Source organism: Lepidochelys kempii, chromosome 11, assembly GCF_965140265.1.
Source record: "Lepidochelys kempii isolate rLepKem1 chromosome 11, rLepKem1.hap2, whole genome shotgun sequence".
Lineage (NCBI taxonomy): Eukaryota > Metazoa > Chordata > Testudines > Cheloniidae > Lepidochelys > Lepidochelys kempii.
In genome coordinates, this window is record NC_133266.1 from 58,866,199 (window position 1) to 58,893,883 (window position 27,685).

General features: G+C 45.0%; 1 protein-coding gene across 4 annotated transcripts in view; it reads left to right on the forward strand.

Annotated features, from left to right (window-relative positions):
- Window positions 1-27,685, forward strand: part of LOC140895791 (aldehyde oxidase 2-like) — a 101,960-nt gene that overhangs the window by 35,930 nt on the left and 38,345 nt on the right. For 3 of the 4 annotated variants that reach the window (XM_073306345.1, XM_073306344.1, XM_073306347.1), the window contains 9 exons: window positions 1,148-1,257; window positions 5,751-5,935; window positions 7,420-7,582; window positions 8,742-8,834; window positions 11,113-11,282; window positions 13,164-13,278; window positions 15,029-15,148; window positions 15,919-16,015; window positions 17,867-17,991. In XM_073306345.1, coding sequence (XP_073162446.1) covers window positions 1,148-1,257; window positions 5,751-5,935; window positions 7,420-7,582; window positions 8,742-8,834; window positions 11,113-11,282; window positions 13,164-13,278; window positions 15,029-15,148; window positions 15,919-16,015; window positions 17,867-17,991 — 1,178 coding nt within the window. Of the gene's footprint in view, window positions 1-1,147; window positions 1,258-2,216; window positions 2,273-5,750; window positions 5,936-7,419; window positions 7,583-8,741; window positions 8,835-11,112; window positions 11,283-13,163; window positions 13,279-15,028; window positions 15,149-15,918; window positions 16,016-17,866; window positions 17,992-27,685 lie in introns of all 4 variants that reach the window. The other variant, XM_073306346.1, reaches the window with a different exon arrangement.

The following is a 27,685-nucleotide window of genomic DNA, read 5'->3' on the forward strand; positions in this document are numbered from 1 at the left end:
AGTGTCCTCCAGACAGCGTGACCTCACATGCACTGCCTGGAAGACACAATTTCTGGACTATGAGACATGCATGTGTATAATTGAATACACAAGGCATGTGCTGCAGGGAGGAACAAGGTAAGCAGAGGTAAGTTAGCGGTGGCCACTGGCCAAGTTCCATTAAACTTATATATAGGAGAAAATAGTAATTCATTGAGCACTCTATAGAGAAATTATATGCACACTAAAATTGCCATTTTAAACAAAGCCCTTAGATAATTACATACATAATTAATTTATTTTGAAATGTTATTGTTTTCTAAAACAAGAAATCTATTTAACTATTAAGATATTTAAAAACAAGATGTCCCCCCTACTGTTTTCACTTAGTTATTATGCCTGAATCTTTTCCTGTTTTAAGTGAATCCTTGAAAATTGCCTTTTTTATATATGCTTCTCTTTCACTTGTTCTGCTGTTTGGTACCATATACTCTCTCACCAGCCATTTCTTTGTAAAAGCCTATGGCATAAAGTTCCAAACAGATTGCTGTATAACGCTCAATTTGGAATCATGAGTCTCATTAATGGCAAAACAAAAGTGCAGAGAAGTAAAGAGAATATCAAATACACCTGGCAGTTGTTCACAGTGATCACTGTTACCTACCTTTTCCTCACCACTGCTATCCTACAGCTTAGACCAAGCCAGAGCAAACTCCCACAGCAAATGTAGAATGGAATACACAAGGCATGCAAATATACAGTCGCATCGTCTGTGATAGACCAGAGCTAGCAATTTATTTGGTTTTTTAATAGCAGTGTTCCGATTTTAGAAAGTAAAACTTTTCCTCTCTCATCTAAAAAGTTGTTGCATACCTTGCTAAAAATGTCACTGCATGCCACTGAGTTTAGAGCTGGTGAAATCATTCATTGTGAAGGATTTGTTACAGACTTGAGCGCTTTTTTCTTTTTGTGAATCTGTATTTGAATATTTATGGGAAAATTTTTGCAGGATCAGTGTCATTCCTGGAAACCTAAATACTAGAGTATGAATGTAGGATGTATTTTCTAGTATACTTTTCTTTCACAGATTAGATGATTTGCATCTGCAAAGTGCAGACTTTCCTTTCACACTCCACATTCTCTAACAAACTACACTTCTCTCCAACAGATGGAACACGACAGATTCCTTTAAATGATGAGTTTCTTGCTGGATATGAAAATGCAGATCTTAAGACAAAAGAAATCCTAGTCTCGGTTCTCATCCCATACTCTAAGAAGGTAAGGGCTCTGGGGTCCCTTCTTGGCTGCTTTTAACAGGGTGTGCTATACGTAATGTTACAGAACCTTGGGGAACAAAAGGGAAATAATTTTAATATGCACTGCAAGAACTTCAGTACCAACGTCATCTGTGGACAGATCCTGCAGATGTTTATGACACAGTTAATCCTTATGAGCAGTACCACAGACTTCAGTGGGTTACCAGGGCTGGCCTTAGGGAAAATGGCACCCTGGCCTCCATGGGCGCAGCACACCCCCTCCCACACTGCTCCTAGCCCCTGTGGGTGTCCCTCCATTCCCGCTGGCCTCAGCAGGCCACTCCCCCTGTCCCCGCCAGAACTCTGCTCCTCCATGCACCCCTAAAGGGCTATGTGGGGAGCGAGGAGCAACATCAGGGCTCCCTGCATTCAGGTCACTTTCCCCACCTGGACTGTGTAAGGGGAGGGCAAGAGAGCAGCAGAAAAATCCACACCCCTGAGCAACATAGTTATACCTACCTAACCACACACGGGTAGACAGCGCTATGTCGATGGGAGAGCGTCTTCACTAAAAAGAAGCTGTAGCACTGAACAGGAGAAGCAGAACGTCCCTAAAAGTGTGGGGGGGGCCACTGCTGCCCAAACCATGGCCCCGCCCTCTGCGCTGCCCCTTCCCCCGAGCCCTCGCACCATCACTTCCCCCGAGGCCCCACTCGCTTCCCTCCACCCCCTGCCCCTTGTCTCTCCCTTACAGCCAGTGGAAAATGGGAGGACCATGACCCCCAAACCCTCCCTGTTCCAGCGCCCCAGTCACTGAACATGAAGACAATCCCTAAGTCTCTGCTTTCTAGGGGTAGTGTTATGTCCTCCCAGATATAGTAGCTTGCATTTTGCCAAGCTGAAACTCATTTGATCATCTGTCCACATTTCTAATCGCTGGGTCTCTTTATGTTATTTCTCTCTCCTATAATATGTGCCCAGGCATCCCTCCTCAGTACTGTAGCAGCACAGGATGCCTCATTAATCCCAGTGACGAGGTAATACTGGTACCACATCCCCCTCCCACCTGGTGATTAATAACTTGCTCTCTGCAGTCCTGTTGATTTAATTGATTTCAGTGTAAGGTAGATCACTATGAGCGAGGGTGACGGAATCTGGCCCTAACGAGTTAGGGGAAGGGAAATTGTGGTATTAGCAACTGTAGCGTTATCCGATGTCCCTCTAGTGGATATGGAGAAAACTGCAGAAGAAACCCAGATACAAGTGGGAGTGCTCAGATTCAGACAGACATGGAAATGGCCAAGGGAGTCTTGGCCAGTGCTGACACTGCAGGATCTGCCCAGGATAAAAAGAGAAAGCAAGGAGACACCTATCATGCTGTCTGGAGTGCCTCACAACTGTGAGTGCCTGTCTCAGGGCAGATTGTCAAAAACAGGGAAGACACCCCAAACTGGTGGTGTGTTCTGTGATTAGATTTCACCAAGCCGATAACAGATGTGAACTCCTGGATCACTATAACAGTCTTCGCAAAAAGAAAAGGAGTACTTGTGGCACCTTAGAGACTAACCAATTTATTTGAGCATGAGCTTTCGTGAGCTACAGCTCACTTCATCGGATGCATACCGTGGAAACTGCAGAAGACATTATATACACACAGAGACCATGAAACAATACCTCCTCCCACCCCACTGTCCTGCTGGTAATAGCTTATCTAAAGTGATCATCAAGTTGGGCCATTTCCAGTCTTATCATTCAGTCACAGAGAGTCCCCTTAGACTCTCCAGTCTATCTTGCCACCCAGACAAACTGGACTTAGTAATAAATGGTCACTTGCACCAAAAATCACACCACATTCAGGTTGCTTCCAGTCCCAAGAGACCAGTCACTTACATCAAATCAGTTGGTACTCTAGATCTTACACCAAAGACAACACCTGTAGCCAGTCCTGTAATAAACTATCTAAAGGGTTATTAACTAGGAAAAAGAAATTAGAGTTTATAGGTTAAAGCAAGCAAACGTATACATATAAATGAGTTACCATCCAAATCCTAAGAGTGACAGAGTTGTAGTGATCTGTCAATTCAAAGTGTCTTTCAGGGCAGACCCAGGGGGCAGACCCTAGGGATCTCTGGCTTCAATTTGGTGTCTCTAGACCTGTCAGAGTTCAAACAGCCAAAAAAAATCAAAAATTTTCCTGTGACTTTGTTTCATTTCCTTCATTGAGCTTCCAAATCCACAGGATGAGTTTCCTTGCATGTAGCATTTCCCAGGCTCGATAGGGCCATTAACCAATCCTTTGTATTGTGAAGTTCCTTGATGGGCCAACTGATTTTGATAGTCCTTCTGGATGGTTGAGGCAGGACGATTCCCATGCCTAGATTCACAAGTTCAGAGAAAACATTTTCAAAGTTATAAAGCAAAACTTTACATATTTTCTTATAGCATGGAATACAGACATTACAAGTGAGATTAATGCGTGGAGCAACTTATAACCATTTCATGGAGTCTAAACGCAAAATAAATTCTTATGAGACTAATACCTGTTCTTAGCATAACTTACATCCAATGAAGTGAGCTGTAGCTCACGAAAGCTCATGCTCAAATAAATTGGTTAGTCTCTAAGGTGCCACAAGTACTCCTTTTCTTTTTGCAAAGACAGACTAACACGGCTGTTACTCTGAACTCTGATACAGGTCACAGTGTCACCACCTCATCTGCCTCAAAGTAGCTGTCTTTTGAAGCATGGTGAAGTGAGCGTGTCAGCACTGTGGTGATGAATGTAATATAAGTGCTGAGTTAAAGGCTGGCTGGCCCAGGCAGATTTCTTGTAAAAAAGCCCCAGACTCTGTAAACTCAGTATCTGCACTCTACACTGAATCTGGTAGAACAGCAGCACTTCTTCTGTTCAGAAATTCTGAATCCCAGCAGTGATTATGGTTGGAAATTAATGAACTGGAGGAGAATTTGGAAGGGGATTATAAACCAGGCCCCTCCAAAGAGGGGAAGGAAAGATAAAAAGGCAAAACTGCAGTGTCTCCCTGGAAGTTATACCATGGAAATCTCAGAAACATTGAGAGAGCCATTCCCACCTGAGATTAGAAGGGAACGGAGACATTGGAGACTAACATTGCTGTCTGACTGAAACGATCGCTCACACCTGAAAGCTAAAGCAAACAGTCAATAATAACACTGATAGGATGGTGAACTTCATCAGCCTCACCACAGAAAATGAATCTATGGCCATGGAGACCTGATTTGGCCACAATTCCTTAAGGGGGATAGGATCCTACTTCTTGAACAGTCCCATTGAAATCAATTGCCCATTCACCAAATAAGGTGCTGCTTAGAGTGAGCAGGGTATCAGATTATTTGCAAGAAAGGAAAGAAAGCGAAGTGCTGCTGGTGTGTTGATGGAGGCACAGATGCTGTTTTTGTAGCTCATATTCTCACTCTCGTTTATGCCCATTGTTGTTTGTTGTTTTTTCGGTTTCTGGCAGCTTGGGGTAAATATTGCCCAGGTGATATGTGTGGGCATGAAACATGCTGAGAAAATCTTCCAGCTGTAAAAGGACTCATCTCTGGCCATGTAATCCTAAGACTCAAATTTCATGTGGGCACCAGAAACTGAGAGATGGGTCTGAGTCCCATCAAATACTAATAGTGATGGATTTAAATCTTGGGTCTGGATTTCAAACAGCCCAAAGTTCTGGGATTATTCAGCTCTAGAGGCTTGGCCAGGGCCCATCTCTGACTCTGGAAGGGGCATATTTAAAACCTACACTCAGGAGGAGTTTCTGTAACCCAGTGGGGATCCACAGGGAACATGATTTGTTACAGCACCCAGCTCCATAGCTTTGGCTCATCAGCTCCATTTTAGCTCTGGAGGGCCCCAGTTGACTCCCCAGTATGTGGAACAGCCAAGAAGATAGCCATCACATATCCTCAGGCTGAGTATGGAAGAAGCTACTATGTTAATTTAGAGCAAGTGGATTTGGCTTCCAAACAAATCAGAACTGGGCTTCTGAACAATTCAGAATTGGCTGTGGCCAGCAGCTTCCTCTTTAATCTCTGGCTCTGTGGCATGACATATAGAAATCTCGTTGTTAAAAACCAGTGAGCAAAATCAGGTCCTTTGGGACAGCACGGCCACCTGGTTTTGTGCTGGAAGCAAACTTCAGTAACAATAATGCACCCGTCACATTGGAAGTGACTCGTGCAAATACTGATTGTCCAGCACTTTAGAGTAGGTGCTTCTGACAACACATTGAACCATTGTGGAAATCTTTAGTTTGTCATATCAGCCTGTCAGTAGGCATATCACAAGCATATCCTCCGGGACATGTCAGACCATCACTAGTCAGTACTTGGAAGAAATATAGAAAGTTAACTACATCACTGTATAATTTGAGAAAAAATGTTCTTTTTCTTTCTTTGGGTCACTTGTGATTAATTAAGACTCAGAATAGAGTCAATTTCTGCCAGTGATGGAATTCCTCCTTGCTTTCTTTTGATCAGGATGACTTTGTGTCAGCATTCCGACAGGCTGAGCGCCGGAAAAATGCTTTATCAGTTGTGAATTCTGGAATGAGAGTCCTTTTCAAACCAAGCACCGACATCATTATGGACCTGAATATTTTATATGGAGGCATTGGGCCTACCACAGTCAGTGCAAGGAAATCCTGCCAGAGGCTCATAGGGAGGTACTGTATGACAGAAATGTAGTGGGCTCTATAAACCCTTGGTTCTGTCAAATTCTGCTGATGGAGACCGAAATGTAGAGATCACAGCTGTTGCACGTCTCGCCCACAGCCCCCACTGTCCAGAAAGTGGGCAGCAATAACAATGAAGTGGGAATATCCAAGATGTTCCATCCTGATACAACTTATGCCATGGCAACCCCTCCCAGAGGTTCTCCTGTGAAGCTCCAATTCAAAGATAAAGTTCCCTTCTCCTGGTGGAACACGAACACCCATTGCCAGGGGTGAAGGAATTTGCCAGCACAGTAGCCTCTGCTGGAACATGGGTGCAGTTTACACCTCACTGTCTCAGAAGTGGTGAATTTAACCCAATCAGTTTTAAATGACAATAAGTGATCTTATTAAAAACTGGATGACTGCATGTTTTCTATGTAATTAATGTAGTGTGTGTAGTAGTACGTATAATGAAACCTAATCTGACGTAAATGTGTATGATGCTGCAGAGCAGCACTATAAAGAAGGGCTTAAGAAATCAACGTTGCTAATTAGAGTGGGTTGAAAAATTACATAAAATAATCCTGACAATTTCCAACTTGTTTTTGTTCAGATGGATTTTGAAATTAACCTTTTTTCGGTTGGTTGGTTGTGCTTTAAACATTTTCTGTTCCTTTTTTTTAAATCAACATTTTTCATTTTTGGAAAATTAATATTTTTTTCAAAATGACATTTCAGTTTTGAAAGTGAAATGAAAGTGAAAATTTTTTACCAGTGTAAACTGGTTAAAATTGGCAGTCAAAAAAAATATACACACCAATAAATGAAAAACAATGACCAAAGTAACATGTCCATTGAAAATTTTCAAAAAATCAAAGTTTTCCTGAACATTTCTATTTTCTAAAAAGGGTCTATGTTTCATAAGAAAAAAAACATTGGAATGAAAAATTTCAACCAGCTCTACTGCTAATACACTATGATATAAATGGTTACTAATTAGTTGGAAACAAATAAGACATGTCTATGCTGCAATAAAACACCCGTGACTGGCCCATGTCAGTTGACTCAGGCTCACAGGGTTCAGGCAGTGCAGAGTTATAAAATTGTGGTGTAAACGTTCAGACTTGGGCTGGAATTGAAGCTCTGGGACCCCATGATGGGGGAGGGTCCCAGAGCCCAGGCTGCAATGTAAGGCTGAATGTCTACACTGCAGTTTTATAGCTCCAAAGCCTGAGCCCCACGAGCCTGAGTCCACTGACACAGGCCAACCATTGGTGTTTTATTGCAGTGTAGACTTATCCTCAGTGGTCATCTTATTAAGGCTTGATTGCTGCAATCCTTACATACACATAATTCCTGCTGAAATCAAAAGGTACAAAAGGACTGCAAGATCAGGCCCACGTGAATTAAACTTTTGTTACTCAACACTTTGGCTTTAGCTGCAGTTTAGAATTATAAATAAGTGTGTGTGTGCATGTCTGTTTCTCCACCAGGCAATGGAATGAGCAGATGCTGGATGAAGCTTGCAAACTGGTGCTTGGAGAAATTTCTCTCTCCCCCTCAGCTCCAGGTGGGAAGGTGGAATACAGAAGAACTCTGCTTGTCAGCTTCCTTTTCAAGTTCTACCTGGAAGTGTTGTATGGATTAAATAAAATGGTAAGTGGTTTCCCTCTAGGTTTGGACAAACTGACTTTTTTCTTGGAAAGGCTATTCCCAATGTTTATTACTAGGTGCTCAGATCTCATGGTGATGGCTGCAGGCTAACTGAATGACTGGACTGATACATCCTTTATTGAATGCAGATTGTGCCCATACTCAACTCCTGCCGCAAGCTCAGTTATTATACCATGCTAAAGAGCCCTGTTAGGCTAAAATATTTGCTCATAGTTAGAGTTTAACATGTTCTCAGGGAAGTGCCAGGCCTTTCATTGCCTGATGATGGAATTCCTTTAGCTGTAACAAAATGTTAGGGCTGTGACAGCACATTTACATTTATAAATAATGTTGCTTCTTTGAGATGGGCAGGTGGATGTTTTAAATACTAGATAGCCTGAGCAGAGCACATAACATGGAGAAATGGTCTGAAATCACCAACAGGGGAGCCTTGCATAGCTGCATCAGGCTGTCTATGAAAAGATCCAGAGCAATGGTGCAGTAAGGTACACCAATGTACTCTCTGGCTGCCAAACAGCAAGAGTGCAAAGCTCAAGGGTTCAAAGATCAGAAGATAACCACAATGAACCCATGTGATTTAATTCCAGCCTGAAATGTACCCAGAACCCATTCTCAGTACATGATCCTAATGCCTTCTTGTGAACTATCCCACATACCATCATGTCCTGAAAGGATCAGGAATACACCTATAGGGGAGATGGTCAATGTTGCACTCCTTGTTTGCCAATTAGTTTCAAATCTGACCCTGTCACTCTTTTTCCCAACAACCCCTTCCAGACAATGGACTACCCCTCCAAGCACTGTGGGTTTTGGTGGGATGGGTTGGATTTTTGATGTCAGGTGACCCAGCTCACATTAAACGTTGTCTATAGTTTTACCACCTGTGTAAACTCTCCAACACTTTAAAAGGTGCCTGCTATGGCAAGGAAGTATGTAACAGAATAGAATGTTTGTGACTCTCATTTGCCCAGAATGCTATTCCACCTCACAACGATTTCACATCAGAGCTGGTGTTTGAGCTGCGGGAGCAAACTGGAAATCTGTTTCTTTAACATTTCTGTTTTTCAAAATTTGTAAATGGAAAATTTAGCTTTAAAAGCCGTGATATGACATATGGGTTGCTAAATTGCCTTCCTTTCAGTATCCAGCTAAGTATCCTGACTTATCAAAGAAGAACATGAGTGCCCTAGGAGCATTTCACAGCAAAGCACCCCAGGGTATGCAAACATACCAGGTCAGTGAAGTTGCTTTCATAGAAAACTATGCCAGCTGTGAATTGTGACTGTCACATGCTGTCCTTAATGAGCATTATGCCTTCTGTTTTTTCATTCTAACTCTCCACTTACTGCATTGTCTTCTTGTATTTATGTCACCTTGTATTTAGGTGTCATACTCAGAGTACCTTTCCCAGACCTGAAGAAGAGCTCTATGAAGCTTGAAAGCTTGTGTCTTTCACCAACAGAAGTTGGTCTAATAAAGGATATTAACTCACCCCCTTGTCTCTTTCGTATCCTGGGACCAACACGGCTACAACAACACTGCGTTGCCTCTATGTCTTTTCAAAGGTTGTTTGCAGTGGTATTGTAGCCATGTTGATCCTAGAATATGAGAGAGACAAGGTGGGTGAGGTAATGCCTTTCATTGGATCAACTTCTGTTGGTGAAAGAGACAAGCTTTCAAGTTACACAGTGCACAAGGTGAGTAACTTCTTGTAACAGTGGAGAAATGTCTGCAGATTTTGCATCCGTTGTTCTGGCAGGGTGTAGTGCTGCTTTGAGTTGGTTGGTCCTAGTCTGTATGGAGGTTGGCTCTGAGGATGAGCTTGGGAGGTTGTTTGAAGGCCAGAAGAGGGGGGGTTGGGAAATATTTATTTCAGGATACGGTTCCCATTGAGCATAGGTGCCAACATCCCTGCTTTTCCCTGGGTGCTCAACCTGCCTTCTGCCTCCAGCCCCACCCCTTCCATACGGCCCCTCCCGCATTCCAACCCCTTCCCCAAATCCCAGCCCCCATCCCTTCCCCAAGTGTGCCATGTTCCCGCTCCTCCCCCCCTCTCTCCCAGCACGCTGCCAAACAGCTGTTTGGTGGCAGCTGGACGGGAAGCACTGGGAGGAGGTAGGCAGAGGAGCAGGGATGCAGCACACTTGGGGGAGGAGGAGGAGGAAGAAGAGGTGGGGCAGGGGGAGCTTGGCTGCCAGTGGGTGCATAAAAGCTAATTTTTTTCATTGTCATTGAGATTTTCAACAGAAAATGTCATGGTTTTGTCTGAAAACCAAAAGTGCTGAAAACTAACCCTTTTTTCACTTTTCAGCCCAAAGTCAGCAGTTTTAAGCACTCTTTTTCAGCTGAAAATGTTTGCTTCCAGGTTTCTCATGAAAAATTGAAAATTTTTGAGAAAAGCTAATAATTTTTGTGGAAGTTTCATTTAGTCAAAAATACAATGTTCCATAGAAAAAAGTTTTGACAGTAAATCTTTAACCGTCTCTCATAGCTGGGTTGTTTCAGGCTATGTCAAGTGTATCACTGTATACAATGTTGTTGTAGCTGTGTTGGTCTCCGCTTATTAGAGAGACAAGGTGGGTGAGGTAATATCTTTTACTGGACCAACTTCTGCTGGTGAGAGACATGCTTTCGAGACAAGCTCTTCAGGTCTCTGTGTAACCTCAAAAGCGTGTCTCTCTCACCAGCGGAAGTTGGTTCAGTAAAAGATATCACCTCACTCACCTTGTCTCTCTCAGGGAAGTGCCTTAGCAACTCAGCAGCAAAGAGCACCAGAGCTGTGTACTGACTAAGGTTGCAATTACAGGCACCCACATTTTCAATGCTATTGATTCAGGACTCTGAAATGGCAGAAGGGAAGGTTGACCAGGATTTAATTAGTAGAAACCTGAATGAGAGCAGTTTTGTTAGGCTAATCTATACAAGAACATAACATAAGAACAGCAAACTTAGGCTATTGCTAGATTTAAAAAGAGCAAATATAATAATTAAGCATCAAGAATGGTTTTCTTGAGGTCCAGCTTAATGGTTACAAGCAAAACAAAAGCATTTGGGGGTTAGCACAAGCCATAAAGAAATAAAAGAAAAACCTAATTGCATCTTCCTAGACATTTCCTGATCTACTTACATATGAGGTTTTCAATAAGTAGTTTCTAGATATGATACTGATGATTTTTCATACCTGGCTTAAAGCTTTTTACAGCATAGTTTCAGCCCTGTCCCTGCTCTCCGGGAGAACAGCCATAGACTGACTAAAGGGGAGTCTTGTTTTAAAAAGTTCTAGCCTTCCCATTGGCTTTTTTGGCCAGCTGCCCACTCAGTTGGGGTCACTAGTTGCCAAGGTAATATAAATAAATAAATGACTATGTAGAATTTTGGGTTTAGATTGTTACCTATTAATGCCACAATATCTGGGCAATTTCAATGGGTGTTTAATGACACACTCTAATTGCAAAATGATTTCAGAAGGCATTCATAAATAAGGCGTGTTTTGTCATGTTCTTATTGAACAGGATGTAGACCCAGTGCAGCCTCCCCAAGATCCAGTAGGACGTCCCATCATGCACCAGTCTGGAATTAATCACGCCACTGGTGAAGCTGTTTATTGCAATGACATTCGTGCTGTCGATGAAGAGCTTTTCCTGGCTGTGGTAACCAGTTCCAGAGCCCACGCAAAGATTGTGTAAGTAAATAAAGAAGAAAAATGTTACAGTATGAGGTCACTTAGATGGTTCCTCCATTTTTTAAACAGATGTGGGTCATACTAATGAAGCATGTTCAGCTTTATTGGATTAGGGCTGGAATAGAGCATGGTGGAAAAGGAAGTCAGAAAACAAGGGGTGGATGAAAGTGTAATTCATATGCAAAGAGGGAGTCTTAGCAGCTAATACTTTTAAACATGGGGTCTTATTGTCTGGAGAAGAAAAATGTACAGCTGGGGACAGGTTCCTTGTAGCTGCCTCAGTTTAAAGAGTCTTCACTGAGTGTTGCTCACTTCCTGGTTTTCCAGAATGTCCCTTTGAAGGTCTGGTCTTACATAAGGGTTTGTGCCATGTCCTCTTCATGGTACCACCTCATTAAAGCATGCTGGTACTGCAATGCCATTCAGTTATTCATTCTGACACTCACTGTTATCAAGCATCAGAGGGATAGTCATGTTAGTCTGGATCTGTAAAAGCAGCAAAGAGTCCTGTAGCACCTTAGGACTCTTTGCCACTGTTAGTATTTATGTTGCAGGATCAGGGGCTATTTGTGTCAGGCACTGTACAAACAAAAATATTATTTTGACCCCAGAATGTGCATAGCTTACAACAGAAAAACAAACAAGTGCACAAGGAGTATCCTACCACCATCCGTAGGCCTGACTTACTAACAAAGCATTAAAAAAAAAAAAAAAAAAAAAAGAGGGAGAGAGGTCCTTGCCTCATAATGTGTCAGATAAGGAAGAGCTCACATTCTAATGCCTGGAGCTTGTGATGGGGTTGCCTCACCACCGTGGCACCTCCTGCAGGCCATCCCAGGAATTATCTCAGAGTTGCCAGTGCACCCTCCTCAGGTGGTGTCTCATCACTGTCACTTCTGTCTCCACGTTCAGGACCCACATTGCTCCACAGACCACATCATCCTCTTCTGGAGGCAGCCCTCCGGCTGTGCCCCACTTGGTTCTTCCCCCCTTCTGGGGGACCAACAGTCCTCAATCCAACCACTTGCCTCAGTGGCAATCTGCAGTCCAGGTTCTAGCTACTCATCTCAGTGGTAGACTACAGCCCATGCACTGGCCATTTCCCTCAGTGGGGGCAAGGGGGAGGGGAGCCCAGACCCACCCACTACTCCAGGCCCTAACCCAGGGATCCTATAGGCAGCAGCCATGTACTGTCCCTCCTCCAACTCCACTGTCTCCTTCCCCTGCCGCCCCAGCACCTCCTCAGCCCTTGTATCAGGGCCTCAGTTTGGCAGCTATCAGCCTAGAGCTTTCTCATACTCTGCTGACCTTACCCAGCACTTCTCTGTCTATAGTCTGCCTCCTTCAAACTCCAGGAAGTGACTTGCTCTGCTCTGCTCTGCTCAGCAGCACCTTCTTATATGGGCCAGCCTGTCCCTGATTGGCTCCTCCAATAAACCTCCCCCTAATTGGCTGCCACTACAAGCCTTTTCCTTATTGGCTACCTCCCACACAGCCTTCACAGGGTGGCTTTAGACCCTTGCATACCAGTGAGGAGCAGCTGCCCTCTCACAGGGCCCTTAACACAAAAGGGAACATATATATTGGGGTTTCTTGAACTTCCCAAGTATTAGGACTACAATTTAAGTAACTATTTTATGCCAGTCCCCATCCCTTGTTCCCTCCCGCCACTTGTCCCTACTTTCCTCTTCAAATATACCATTGCAGCAATCAAGTATTTTTTTCAACACATTTCAAAGTGTTTCCGAAGATTATGATATCTGAAGAGGATACAAGAGGGATTATGTTTCTTTGTCCTGAAGCTTGCAGAAGCATTTGTATGCAATATATTTGTCCCATACATACCAATTGTGGCACTGCCATTTGTATTCTTCTTCCCAGAACAATTGATGTATCAGAAGCCTTCAAAGTGCCAGGGGTGGTTGATGTAATAACAGCTGAAGATGTTCCAGGGAAAAATGGCACTGAAGATGAGCAAGCTTATGCAAAAGATGAGGTACTTCTTGCTTCTGGCTGAGGTGTCTTGGACTTTAATTAAATACGGTACATTATGAAGAAGGAAACTTACAAGTTTTCCAAATATTTTGCTAATTTAAAAACAGCTCTGAAAATGATTCCAATGTTTATTACTACAGTGCCAGCCTGACAGTCTAGTTGCAGCACAGTGCACTGCCAATAGCTGTTCAGAGCAGGAGCTGTACAGGACTCTTGGTTCCTGGGACAAAGGGATAGGGAAGGATCCCTTAAATCATTCTCCAGTGACTTTTGTGGCTGACTGAATGAACAGTGATCCTGGAGGGAACTACACCCTGCCTTCAAGGAAGGAGAAAATGACCATGTCTGGGTGGTTTGCCCTTTGGCGAGAGAGTCAAAGGCCAAGCCAACCCTGATTACAGAATGAGCCCCACCTGAGGGGAATCAGGCAATTTCCTATAAAGAGCAGAAGGTGGCTGCAGCAAGGGGGAAGTTCAGGAGAATGTAATCAAACTGAAGGAGAAGCAGAAGTGCTCCTGTAGTGAAAACATAGAGACCAGTAGACTTGCTCCAGATAGGAAGGTCTCTGACCAGCAGTGGGGAGTTTGGGCTGTATGTGGCTGAAGATGGAGGGAAGTTGTGTTTCGTTTTGAACTTTAAGTTAATACATCAGATCCCAAGGAGAGCTGTTGTGAATGGATTGGAAGAACCCTGTATGGAGTTTATTTGGGGCTCCAAGAAGGGAAACTGAGGTAATGGGCTGTATGCAAGGCTGCTCTGGGGCCCCCAGGGAGTGCTGTGAGATGGTCACTTGTCTATACTATGACACGAGACCTCTGGGGATCAGAGATAAATAAAATGAGGAGGATCCTCTAAGAGGACCTTACTCTTTCTGAAAATAAAACAAATCTTAGCTGCAAGCTGTGTTCCTCCATTTGACAGCTGGGAACCAGGCAATTACAGGGTTTGTGTGTGGCCAAAATACCCCTTGCCTGGGTCTCTCTCCATCATTAGCAACACACAGCACAACATTCTGAATATGGTTGGACAGTCTTAATATGGTTCCTTTCTGTTTAGGCCTCTTGTGTTCCTACCACTCACATTTTCTGTCTCTTCTAGTCAGTGTTTTTCTTCCTTCCCAGTGGACTCTGAACTCCTTCCCTTTCCTTCTCTTCCTCACTCTTCCTCTTGCTATGGACTTCTAACCCCTTTTCCATTCTTGCTGTCTTTGGTTATTCTCCTCTTCACCCACACCCTCTTCCTGTCAGCCATTCTCTTTCCCTTCTGAGTGTGCACTGGCATCTTGCACCCTGATTTTCCCTCACTGCCAAATATAGGGCTGTAGCTACACTGGGAATATGTCATGATGGGACATATTCCTGGGAATATGCCCGGTCCTGACATAGATGCATGAGTGCAAACCCCTGGTGTAGACAAGGAAAGGTGTGATTTGTGCTGATGTAGCTTTTACTCCTGCTCAATTTAGGGTAATCTGGCCACCAGTGGCTGGGATCAGTGAAAATTCCCACTGTAGTCTCAAGATCACAAATGTCAGTGGTATTTCTAATGCTAGAAATGCTATCAACAACAGATGCTTGTTGCCAATAGCACTTCTCACATTTAATGAAATATGGTCTGCTCTCAAACAAATTCTCACAGCATATATGAAAACACTGATTATCTGAACATAACCCCTCTCCCATACACAGTCACTGTTTGGTAATGGAATCAACTCGGTGTTTTCACCAGTTTATGTGTTGGGTGTGTTGCAGGTGATCTGCGTGGGTCAGATTGTCTGTGCTGTGGTTGCAGAGTCAGCTGTTCAGGCAAAGCGAGGGGTTGAAAAAGTGAAGATAGAGTATGAAGATCGGGAGCCAATACTGACCATTGAGGTAATAATCCAACTCTTTTTCCTTGTGTTGTTAAGATGTTATATCATTTCACTCACTGTTTATCTACTTGTGCAGGACTCTGTGGGCTTTGGGTTTTAATTTGGTGTCAAATGTAGGTTTGTTTAGTGGGGGTGGGTTTAGGTTCTGATCTCATAGTGTAAAAATCCCTTGCACATTTTTATTTTTTGGAAGCATAAAAGTCTTTGCTTTTTGCTTAGCGGTTGCCTGCTCATCTAATGTATCAGAGGCTAATCTTTGCACAACAGGGATGAGATGCACAGCAAGGCAGTATAACAGAAAAATGTGCACTGAGCACTTCCATCTCTCCATGGGCTAGATTCTCAGCTGGAGTCAGTATAAATCAATTGAAATCGAGTGTGACACCAGCTAACTCTAGCTGGAGATTTGGTACCACGTATCCTGCATCCGTGTTTGATTTGGGGAGGTTCTCGCAGAATCAGGCCGTCTCTCACACACACACACCCCTACCTTTAGTACTCTTCTCTCATACTCACACGCGCACACACTCACATTCTACCTTTAGTATTTCTAGGCTATGGGAAAGCAGAGGGCAATGAGAACTGCAGAAAAAACCAGCAACCACAGAAAACTGTCTCTACAAAGTAGATATTGTCCCACTGAGTCTAGTAACCACATCTGTCTATGCAAGGTGGCAGTTGGATAGATAAGAAATAATTATACAAAACAACAACTGTTAGTGCTGTCGGCAGAACTGCAGTTGAGTTGTACGGGTTCTTTTCTTGCTGCAGGATGCAATAAAGCACAATTCATACTTTGGAAAAGAGAAGAAAATAGAACAAGGAAATATTGAAGAAGGATTTAAGTCTGCTGATGAAATTATTGAAGGTAAATTGCTGCATGCACTAGGTGGGAAGTCCTGATGATTGAGAAGAAATTGACAACTTTTAAAACAAGACTTAGTAAGAGCTCCATGATTTGGCACTGATTTTGTTTGTTTTACTGTACTTTGAATAAAAAGCTCTGAGTATATGTTTTAATCACTTAATTCGCATATAATTATTGTTTCTGATATCTTAAAACAGAGACTGCAAACACTCAACTCAGTGAAAGATTTTAACATTGCTGGTGTCTTCTCTACCTCTCAGTAGCACTTATTGAAATGTTATTTTGTAAATTCTTGCCGCAGTACTTCTCAGAGAATCACCAAAGATATTTCTCTGTTTCCGTACTTACAGCACCTTTGGAGGGATTCTTTTTCTCTTTATTCAGCAGGGGACCAATGACAAATATGTGCTAAATCACGGACCTAGGCTTGAATTGCAGGGTTTATTGCAGGCTTAAGCCCTTCAAATCCAGTGCTCATTCCTCTGGAAGGAATGATCAGTGCCTTCTTTAGTCACAGTTTTTGACAGCATTCTTTCACTAATGGTGAAATAGTCCCTGTGGTGTACTTCGTTGCAAGAGGGATAGCGATATCTGTGATTCGTTAAGAAGTATTATGAGCTGAAGTAGCTACATAACGTTTTATCAGAGGTTACAGAAGAATATATGTATATGTTATTGTCTTAAAAAAATATAGCAACAGATCTGTAACTATCTAGGATTTCAGGATTGTCACTGTCCCACATGCTGTTGTCACTTGAAATGAAGCTTGAACTCTGTTCCAAAAGCAAATGTTCCTACCCTTCAGCTAAAGGAGAATCTTCATTTGCTTTTAACAGTACAGGACCTAGGACATACAACTGAGTAGTTTCGCTTCCATCCAGCAGAGGTTAGTCATACACATACGCTAGTCATTACAGTAGAATTCACATTTAGAGATGTCTAACTAAAAAAAAAAAATGTTAAGCTACCAAGACCTGCAGACTAAAGAATGCAGCTCTGTAATGAGCCAATGAGCTCAGTATAAAGACCCGGACAGTAAATACATGGTTGTGTGTCTGTCTTGCTGTTTGTCCTCCTTCAGTGTATATTACCCCCACTGCCTTCTACTGTCGTCTCTGTTCCAGTGTGTATGATAGTCACCTTTTTGTCACTGAACATTACACAACATACATATTGATGTCCTTGATCATGTCGCCCTCTGGTGGCTGCAGCTGTGAACCCTAATTCTGCTACATGCCTCACAGGTAACTGCTAGTGCAACATCAACCCAGACTCGCTACAAAGGAGAAGAAATACAGAGTATCAACAAAAAGAGCTTTTGTAATGTGCTTATGGATTTCCATTCATGTAAGGAAAAGGACATAATAGGAAAGTGCCTAGACTAGGCAGAGCAAAGGGCAATCACAATAGGTGAGTGGCATACAAATACAAAGAGGACAAGTAAGAAAGGAAGGGAAAAGAAACAAGATGGGAAGTTTTCCTCATCTTACAGAGAAATTGAAAAGGAGAAAGGGTTACAGTAAGATTATAGTGGCTAGAGATGGAACTGACCTACAGTATCAGATCCCTTGAGGGGGAATGTATCAGATATTAAACTGACACCACCCTTACCCAGGAGAAGAAAATTATACAAGGATTAGGTGGTTGAATAGAGAGAGTTGCTCCAAATAAACACATCAGGCTCCCACAGAAGCAAGTTAGAAAAACGAGATATAGCAAAATCATAAAAAGAAAGGAAATACTTATTTTTGTTCTGTGCAAAACTTTCTTGCGCACACACACACACATCTCCTGATCTCATTTGGCTGTAAATACCCACTGACACTTTTCCTGTGATTCTGACTATTACAGGTGAAATCCACATTGGAGGACAAGAACACTTTTACCTGGAAACTAACAGTGTACTTGTCGTTCCAAGAGGAGAGGATAACGAAATGGATGTGCATGTGTCCACTCAGGATGCAGCGCGTGTACAGGTAATACAATGCAGTTTTGGATAGCAATTTCTTCTCCATCCAAATAACTTTAAGGGTGGACTGCAAGGCCTTGCCAAGACCTGGAGTTCAGGCTTTCCGTGTTTTGTCCTACAGCAGTCTGATGAAATTCCTAATGCAGATTAATTGACTTGGGCCTTGTGCAGACAGGGCTTTATTACCCAACTAGTGCTGTAATAATGGTTCTTGCAAGCAAGATGCTCCCTTGAGCTCCCAGTCCAGGGTAGACATGAATGAAGTATATTGCCAATTGATGTACAGAATGGTACTAATCTGTTTCCCTCTGCACACCCCCACAATCCTATCACATAGTTTTGTAAATTGGTTCATAACATTGTACCTCGCTGTCAACACTACACAGGGGAATACTGTTAGTAGAGATCTGCAATAGCAAGAATGATGTTTAAATACGGCTCCGGATAACACAATTTTAGAATAGTGTTGATGGAGGTCAAATTCTGTCCCAATTACACTGGTCAAACCCCACTGAAGTCAGTGAGGTAGTAGTGGTGTCGGGACCTGACGCTCCAAACACTTATTTAAGAAGTTGACTTACTCATGTGAGTAGTCCCATTGAAGTCATAGGACTATGTGCATGAATGAAGAGTACTCATGTAAAACAGGATTTGCAGGGTCTGCTCTAACTGAGCAGAATTTGAGCCAGGGCCTGTAGGAAGGAACAATTTTCAGTTCTCCAAGTAGATGCAGCCGTGTGTATGTGCCCAGCCCATCGGAATTGGAGGAATTTGCCTAGCAATACCCATAGAGGAGCGGCTCTCACACCCTGTGACCATAGCCCCTCCCCTGGCTACATGAGGCAGTGCAGTCCCAACCCTCCCTCAGTTCCTTCTTAGACGGAGCTCTGTGTGTGGTTTTAACCTCACAACCCCTCAGCTAATTTATGTTTTCTCTTGTTGTACATAGTTAGTAGTACCCTTAGTGTTAGGTAGAGTAGTGTGAGTTGTATTAATTTAGTTTTCATCTGTGATGTTCTCACCGGGGTTTAAATATTCTCCTTCATGTGGGGGAGTGACCCCCAACACCGATCCCCACACGGGGTGCTTGATCTGCCTCGGCGAGGCCTACATTAAAGAGCATTGTGAGATCTGCAGATTGGACTCAAGTGGCTCAGGACCTTTGCCTGAAGCAGCACTGCTCAGACAGGCCGTGCACCCTGCTTTGGCACAGCGGCCTTCGTCAGGTCGGAGATCACCCTTGGGTTCGGAGTGTGCTGCCGTTTCACATTCCGGATAAGGCGCCTCTCCGAAGAAACTGAGGAGCCGTTCCCTGTTGACTGATGTTAAGGAAAAGCTAGCACATGTGACTCCATTTTGGTTTGGGGCCCACCATTGTCTAAAAACAAGCACATCATGCACCAGGAGGCGTGTTCCTTAGATACTGCATTCCTGTGAAAATCCTCCTCCTTGTCTCCAGCCTGCCTTGACTCCCAGTATCTGTTTTTTTGTCAGTCCCTAACTCCCTATCTCCTGGCCTTTGATGTGAGGCCTCCCATCCTGATAATAAAAGTTACTGATGCATGGCTTTAGAACCATGCTGTGTAATTAACATACTGGTTTAGCACGAGGGATGCACCAAGCAGGGATAGGTGGTAGATAAGAAAAGGGTTTGTTTATTGGCTAAGGTTTCCGATGCACGAGGGCAACATGCTTTGCTAAAAAGTGTATAACCTTTGTATAATCTGTATTTGGGGTCCCCTCCTGGCTAGCAGGGGGGCACCACGCTCGAGCGTAATAAACTTAGTGTTTTTTGGGAACTCTGCAGTTGTGGACTTTGTTTATGTGCCTAAGCCTAGATTCGAACTGTGCGTGACCTACCAGGTGTTATTCGTAGCAGATGTGTGCGTGTCCTAACAGGTGTAATTTGCAGCAGTTGTGTGCATGTCCTACCAGGTATAATTTGTAACACTGAACCAAGGAAAAGGTCACGTAGGACTGATTGAGATTGCTCCAGGTCTCAGGGGGACTCTTCCACTTCCCTAGGAAAAGCGTGGAGTGGCATGGAGTTCATATGGGTGCACAGGGTGGTACGGTTACCTCTAACCCTTCACCGGTACCAAGTAGGGAGGTTGGAAACCCTGTACCGTTGACTCTGGTTCCAGCCCCCAGGCATCCATTGCCTCCAGTACTGACAATAGGGATGCCAGTATTGATTGTCTACATCAGTGGTGTGCCAGGCAGCTACAGACCTTCTCTGTCTTTTGATCCCAACCTCTCCTTTGTTCCAGAACTTTGCCAGGTTTGCGTCATCTATAGCCTTGTCAACTAAATGAGCTGCTGAACCCTCAGGTCTTTAGACACCGCACCCCATTGTTCCCCTTCCACAAATTGTGGAAGCAGGGCCTGTACCGGGATTGGTAGAGGGGATCTTGGTACCGGGAATCTCCTTGGCACTGCCGCAGTCAGCACTGCAAATGTTACTGTGGTGGCTTTCACCACCTTTGACATCAGTACCTGCAGACAATAGGGATTGACACCACTTCTGGCACCGGTATGCTTGGTTCCATTGGCAGCACCACTTCCTGCCTCATTCTGGACACCAGTTGGTTACTCGCTGCCTCTGGTCATGCTCTGCCCTTATCCCACAGATCCAGAGGCTCCTCAGCGTCTGAGTTTGGGTCGTCAGCCTCCCACTCTCCATCTCCTGACCATCATTGGAGGCCATCGAAGGACTGTTAAGGGTACTGGGATTGGTGCTTGTCTCATGGTTGGGACAGAGGCCCCTGGCCCGGCACCTACTGGCCACCAATGCCTTATCCTGCCAGTGACCTCCATGGGCTCCATAGGATGCTCCTCGTTCATGGAGGTCCTGCTCTTTGTCTCGCTCAAAGGCGAGATTGCCAGCCAGGTCTGTGATGGTGACCATCAGCCCAGGCACCAGCGGTCCTTCTCCCTGGAGAGCCTCCAGAGTCATCCCATCCAGGTCCATCAGCCCTGGAACAGCATCTGGTTTTAGCCTAGTTAAGGGCCTTGTCTTCATCTCCAGACGATTCAATGCTGCCTGATACATCCTTCCCTTCAGTACCAGAGGATTTTAAGGCATACCAAGACCTTTTTTGGTGCATAGCTGCTTCCCGTGGTATCCAAATGGTGTTGTTGCAAGAGAACACCCACAAATTAGTGGGCATCCTTTAGCTGTCTGCCCCTGGGAGAGTCTCCTGCCCTATCAATGATTCACTGCTTGAATCAGCTAAGGCCCTCTCTAGCATGCCGGCTTCAGTACCACCATCAGCTAAGCATGTGGAAAAGCACTATTTCATTCCCGAGCAGGTATTTCAGGGGTTTACTCCCCATCTGGCCCCAAATTCCTTAGTTGTAACTGTGGTGAATGACAGAGCCCAGCAGAGCAGGTTTAAATCTGCCCCGCCAGGAAAGGGACTTTAAACAAATGGATCTCATGGACAGGAAGATTTGCACCTTCTCTTCCTTACATATGCGAATTGGTAACCAGCAAACATTGCTGTCCAGTATGATTTTGTTAACTGGACAGCTATGTCAAAGTTTGCAGACTAGCTGTCTGAGTCCTCAGGAGAGGAATTTCAGGCATTTGTCACTGAAGGATGCTTGGTGGCTAAGATGTCCTTGCAGTCCACACTAGATGTGTCTGCAACATCTGTCAGGGTGATGGCTTCTATGGTCACCATGAGGAGGGCTTCATAGCTGCAAAATTCAGGCATTTTCCCTGATGTCCAGGAAGCCATTGAGGATTTGCCCTTCAACCGCCAAACACCATTTTCAGACAAGACTGACGAGATGCTATACTCCCTTCGAGAACTCTAGGGCTACCCTGCAGTGCTTGGGGGTGTACATGCTTGTGGCGCAGAGGTGCTATGACAGCATTCAGCAGTACCATGCCCCGTGCATGTTTGGGCAGCCTTTCCCTCCTCCAAGGCAGCAGGACTACCATATAAAGAGGGATAGATCTCACAGGAGAAAGTAGTCGGGCTCGGGGTTCAGCCAGTCCACACGCCCTCCTCCGGCATCCCCCCAAGCGCCCATTTTAACTCTTTGGTCCAAAGCACTGTTCTAGTCATTACTCCTCCCTCCTCATCTCCCCACCTATGGAGACAAGCTGGCCTGATTTCATAATGCTTGGGGCTTGATCATCACTGACAGCTGGGTCCTAAGCACTGTCATCCAGTTCCTCTCCACACCTCCTCCTCACCCTCCTTCCCTCTCCCTTTTCACAGACCCATCTCAAGAGATACTGCTCCTTGAGCAGGTGTGTTTTCTGCTATCTTTGGATGCAGTGGAGAAGATTCCACTGGAACATGGGGTCATAGCTCCTAATCCCAGTACTTTCTGGTACCCAAATCCAGGGGAGGGTTAAGACTCATCCTCAACCTTTGTGGCCTCAACTAATATATCAGATACATGAGGTTCTGAATGGTGACTCCATAAACCACCCTTTCTGCATTGTCTCAGGACAACTGGTTTGCTGCTCTGGACCTACTTTCATGTGACGATTTTGCCGAGCCACAGAAAGTTCCTTTGATTTGTCATGGCAGAGCACCACTTTCAATACACAGTGCTTCCAGTCAGCCTCTCTTCTGCCTCTGGGTTTTAACAAAGGCGTGGTCATTGTTACTGTGTATCTCAGGAAGAAGAGAGTTCACATATTCCCATATCTGAATGACTGGTTATTTAGGGGCAGATCCAGAGTGGAAGTTCTTGCATATGTCAGCACCACACTGCGCTTGCTCAACCATGCTCATCCTGAACACTGAAAAGTCAACCAAGGCTCCCTCTTGAAAATCAAGTTCATTGGGGCCCTGTTAGATCCCAGTATGTGAAAAGCGTGTCTGCCAGCCAAATGTTGTCAGAGAATTCGTTACCTTTGCCTCAGTCTTAGCCTTCCATGACAGTTCAGATGTGTCTGAGGGTCTTGTGCCACATTCAGGTGGTCCAGTTTGCAAGGTTGTGCCTTAGCCCCCCTTCAGATGCAGCTCAGGACAGTTTACTACCCCACTCTTCACCCTCTAGACCAGGGGTAGTCAATATGCAGAGTGCAGGCTGTATCTGGACCACCAGATGCTTTTGAACGGACTCTGAAATCTTTTTATGTAATTATCATTATTTTTTTTATTATTATTTTCTCTGGAGTCTGGACCTTGACTATACCTTGACCAAGAAATTTGGACCTTGACAAAAAATAATTCATAGATTCATAGATATTTAGGTCAGAAGGGACCATTATGATCATCTAGTCTGACCTCCTGCACAACGCAGGCCACAGAATTTCACCCACCACTCCTGCAAAAAACCTCTCACCTACATCTGTGCTATTGAAGTCCTCAAATCGTAGTTTAAAGACTTCAAGGAGCAGATAATCCTCCAGCAAGTGACCCATGCCCCATGCTACAGAGGAAGGCGAAAAACCTCCAGGGCCTCTTCCAATCTGCCCTGGAGGAAAATTCCTTCCCGACCCCAAATATGGCGATCAGCTAAACCCTGAGCATATGGGCAAGATTCATCAGCCAGATACTACAGAAAATTCTTTCCTGGGTAACTCAGATCCCACCCCATCTAATATCCGATCACAGGCCATTGGGCCTATTTACCATGAATATTTAATTACCAAAACCATATTATCCCATCATACCATCTCCTCCATAAACTTACCGAGTTTGATCTTAAAGCCAGATAGATCTTTTGCCCCCACTGCTTCCCTTGGAAGGCTATTCCAAAACTTCACTCCTCTGATGGTTAGAAACCTTCGTCTAATTTCTAGTCTAAATTTCCTGGTGGCCAGTTTATATCCATTTGTTCTTGTGTCCACATTGGTACTGAACTTAAATAATTCCTCTCCCTCTCTGGTATTTATCCCTCTGATATATTTATAGAGAGCAATCATATTGACTACTGCTGCTTTAGAAAGACTGGTTCATCTTCCTCCACTGGTCCCTTGCAGTGGTGGGTGCGTACTCCTTGCAGTGGTGGGTGCGTTCAGAAAATGTTTGCCAAGGCATTCCCTTTATGTGGCCCTCACCAACCAAGCTGATTGTTACCAATGCCTCCCTGATGGGTTGGAGGGTGCACCTGGGATTGCTGAAAGTATACGGGCTGTGGTCGGAGTAGATGGCCTCACTAAATAGCAACGTGCTGAAACTTTGGGCAATCTATAATGCATGTCACACTTTCCAGGACCATATCAGAGACTGGGTATGTCTACACTATGAAATTAGGTTGAATTTATAGAAGTCGGTTTTTTAGAAATCAGTTTTATATATTCGAGTGTGTGTGTCCCCACAGAAAATGCTCTAAGTGCATTAACTCGGTGGAGTGTTTCCACAGTACCGAGGCAAGCGTCGACTTCCGGAGTGTTGCACTGTGGGTAGCTATCCCACAGTTCCCACAGTCTCCGCTGCCCATTGGAATTCTGGGTTGAGATCCCAATGCCTGATGGGGCTAAAACATTGTCGCGGGTGATTCTGGGTACATATCGTCAGGCCCCCGTTCCCTCCCTCCCTCCGTGAAAGCAGCAGCAGACAATCGTTTCGCGCCTTTTTTCTTGAGTTACCCGTGCAGACGCCATACCACGGCAAGCATAGAGCCCGCTCAGGCAACTGTCACCATATGTCTCCTGGGTGCTGGCAGACGTGGTACTGCATTGCTACACAGCAGCAGCAACCCCTTGCCTTGTGGCAGCAGACAGTACAGTAGGACTGGTAGCCGTCATCGTCATGTCCGAGGTGCTCCTGGGCGGACATGGGCACAGGTACTAAATTTGGAGTGACTTGACCAGATCGTTCTCTTTAGTCCTGCAGTCAGTCCTATTGAACCATCTTATGGTGAGCAGGCAGGTGATACGGGTTGCTAGCAGTCCTACTGTACCATCTTCTGTCAGGCAGGCAAGAGATGAGGATGGCTTGCAGTCCTGCACCGTCTGCTGCCAGCCAAAGATGTAAAAGATAGATGGATCAAAACAAGAAATAGACCAGATTTGTTTTGTACTCATTTGCTTCCCCTCCTCCCCCGTCTAGGGGACTCAGTCCTCTAGGTCACACTGCAGTCACTCACAGAGAAGGTGCAGCGAGGTAAATCTAGCCATGTATCAATCAGAGGCCAGACCAACCTGCTTGTTCCAATAAGAACAATTACTTAGGTGCACCATTTCTTATTGGAACCCTCCGTGAAGTCCTGCCTGAAATACTGATTGATGTAAAGCCACCCCCTTTGTTGATTTTAATTCCCTGCAAGCCAACCCTGTAAGCCATGTCATCAGTCGCCCCTCCCTCCGTCAGAGCAACGGCAGACAATCGTTCCGCGCCTTTTTTCTGTGCGGACGCCATACCAAGGCAAGCATGGAGGCCACTCAGCTCACTTTGGCAATTAGGAGCACATTAAACACCACACGCATTATCCAGCAGTATATGCAACACCAGAACCTGGCAGAGTGATACCGGACGAGGAGGCAACGTCAGCACGGTCACGTGAGTGATCAGGACATGGACACAGATTTCTTTGAAAGCATGGGCCCTGCCAATGCATGCATCATGGTGCTAATGGAGCAGGTTTGTGCTGTGGAACGCCGATTCTGGGCTCGGGAAACAAGCACAGACTGGTGGGACCGCATAGTGTTGCAGGTCTGGGACAATTCCCAGTGGCTGCGAAACTTTCACATACATAAGGGCACTTTCATGGAACTTTGTGACTTGCTTTCCCCTGCCCTGAAGCGCATGAATACCAAGATGAGACCAGCTCTCACAGTTGAGAAGCAAGTGGCGATAGCCCTGTGGAAGCTTGCAATGCCAGACAGCTACCGGTCAGTTGGGAATCAATTTGGAGTGGGCAAATCTACTGTTGGGGCTGCTATGATGCAAGTAGCCCACGCAATCAAAGATCTGCTGATATCAAGGGTAGTGACCCTGGGAAATGTGCAGGTCATAGTGGATGGCTTTCCTGCAATTGGATTCCCTAACTGTGGTGGAGCCATAGACGGAACCCATATTCCTATCTTGGCACCGGAGCACCAAGCCGGCGAGTACATAAACCGCAAGGGGTACTTTTTGATAGTGCTGCAAGCTCTGGTGGATCACAAGGGACGTTTCACCAACATCAACGTGGGATGGCCGGGAAAGGTGCATGATGCTCGCATCTTCAGGAACTCTGGTCTGTTTCAAAAGCTGCAGGAAGGGACTTTATTCCCAGACCAGAAAATAACTGTTGGGGATGTTGAAATGCCTATAGTTATCCTTGGGGAGCCAGCCTACCCCTTAATGCCATGGCTCATGAAGCCGTACACAGGCAGTAGTCAGGAGCTGTTCAGCTACAGGCTGAGCAAGTGCAGAATGGTGGTAGAATGTGCATTTGGACGTTTAAAGGCGCGCTGGCGCAGTTTACTGACTCGCTTAGACCTTAGCGAAACCAATATTCCCACTGTTATTACTGCTTGCTGTGCGCTCCACAATATCTGTGAGAGTAAGGGGGAGACGTTTATGGCTGGGTGGGAGGTAGAGGCAAATCGCCTGGCTGCTGGTTATGCGCAGCCAGACACCAGGGCGGTTAGAAGAGCACAGGAGGGCGCGGTACGCATCAGAGAAGCTTTGAAAACCAGTTTCATGACTGGCTAGGCTACGGTGTGAAAGTTCTGTTTGTTTCTCCTTGATGAAACCCCCCGCCCCTTGGTTCACTCTACTTCCCTGTAAGCTAACCACCCTCCCCTCCTCCCTTCAGTCACCGCTTGCAGAGGCAATAAAGTCATTGTTGCTTCACATTCGTGCATTCTTTATTCATTCATCACACAAATAGGGGGATGACTACCAAGGTACCCCAGGAGGGGTGGTGGAGGAGGGAAGGAAAATGCCACACAGCACTTTAAAAGTTTACAACTTTAAAATTTATTGAATGCTAGCCTTCTGTTTTTTGGGCAATTCTCTGTGGTGGAGTGGCTGGTTGGCAGGAGGCCCCCCCATTGCATTCTTGGGCGTCTGGGTGTGGAAGCTATGGAACTTGGGGAGGAGGGCGGTTGGTTACACAGGGGCTGTAGTGGCAGTCTGTGCTCCAGCTGCCTTTGCTGCAGCTCAGCCATACACTGGAGCATACTGGTTTGATCCTCCAGCAGCCTCCACATTGAATCCTGCCTCCTCTCATCACACTGCCGCCACATTTGAGCTTCAGCCCTGTCTTCAGCCCGCCACTTACTCTCTTCAGCCCGCCACCTCTCCTCCCGGTCATTTTGTGCTTTCCTGCACTCTGACATTATTTGCCTCCATGCATTCGTCTGTGCTCTGTCAGTGCGGGAGGACAGCATGAGCTCAGAGAACATTTCATCACCAGTGCGGTTTCTTTTCTTTCTAATCTTCACTAGCCTCTGGGAAGGAGAAGATCCTGTGATCATTGAAACACATGCAGCTGGTGGAGAAAAAAAAGGGACAGCGGTATTTAAAAAGACACATTTTATAAAACAGTGGCTACGCTCTTTCAGGGTAAACCTTGCTGTTAACATTACATACATAGCACATGTACTTTCGTTACAAGGTTGCATTTTGCCTCCCCCCTCCCCGTGACTAACAGCGGTGAACATTTCTGTTCAGCCACAGGCAAACAGCCCAGCAGGAACGGGCACCTCTGAATGTCCCCTGAAGAAAAGCATCCTATTTCAACCAGGTGGCCATGAACGATATCTCACTCTCCTGAGGATAATACAGAGAGATAAA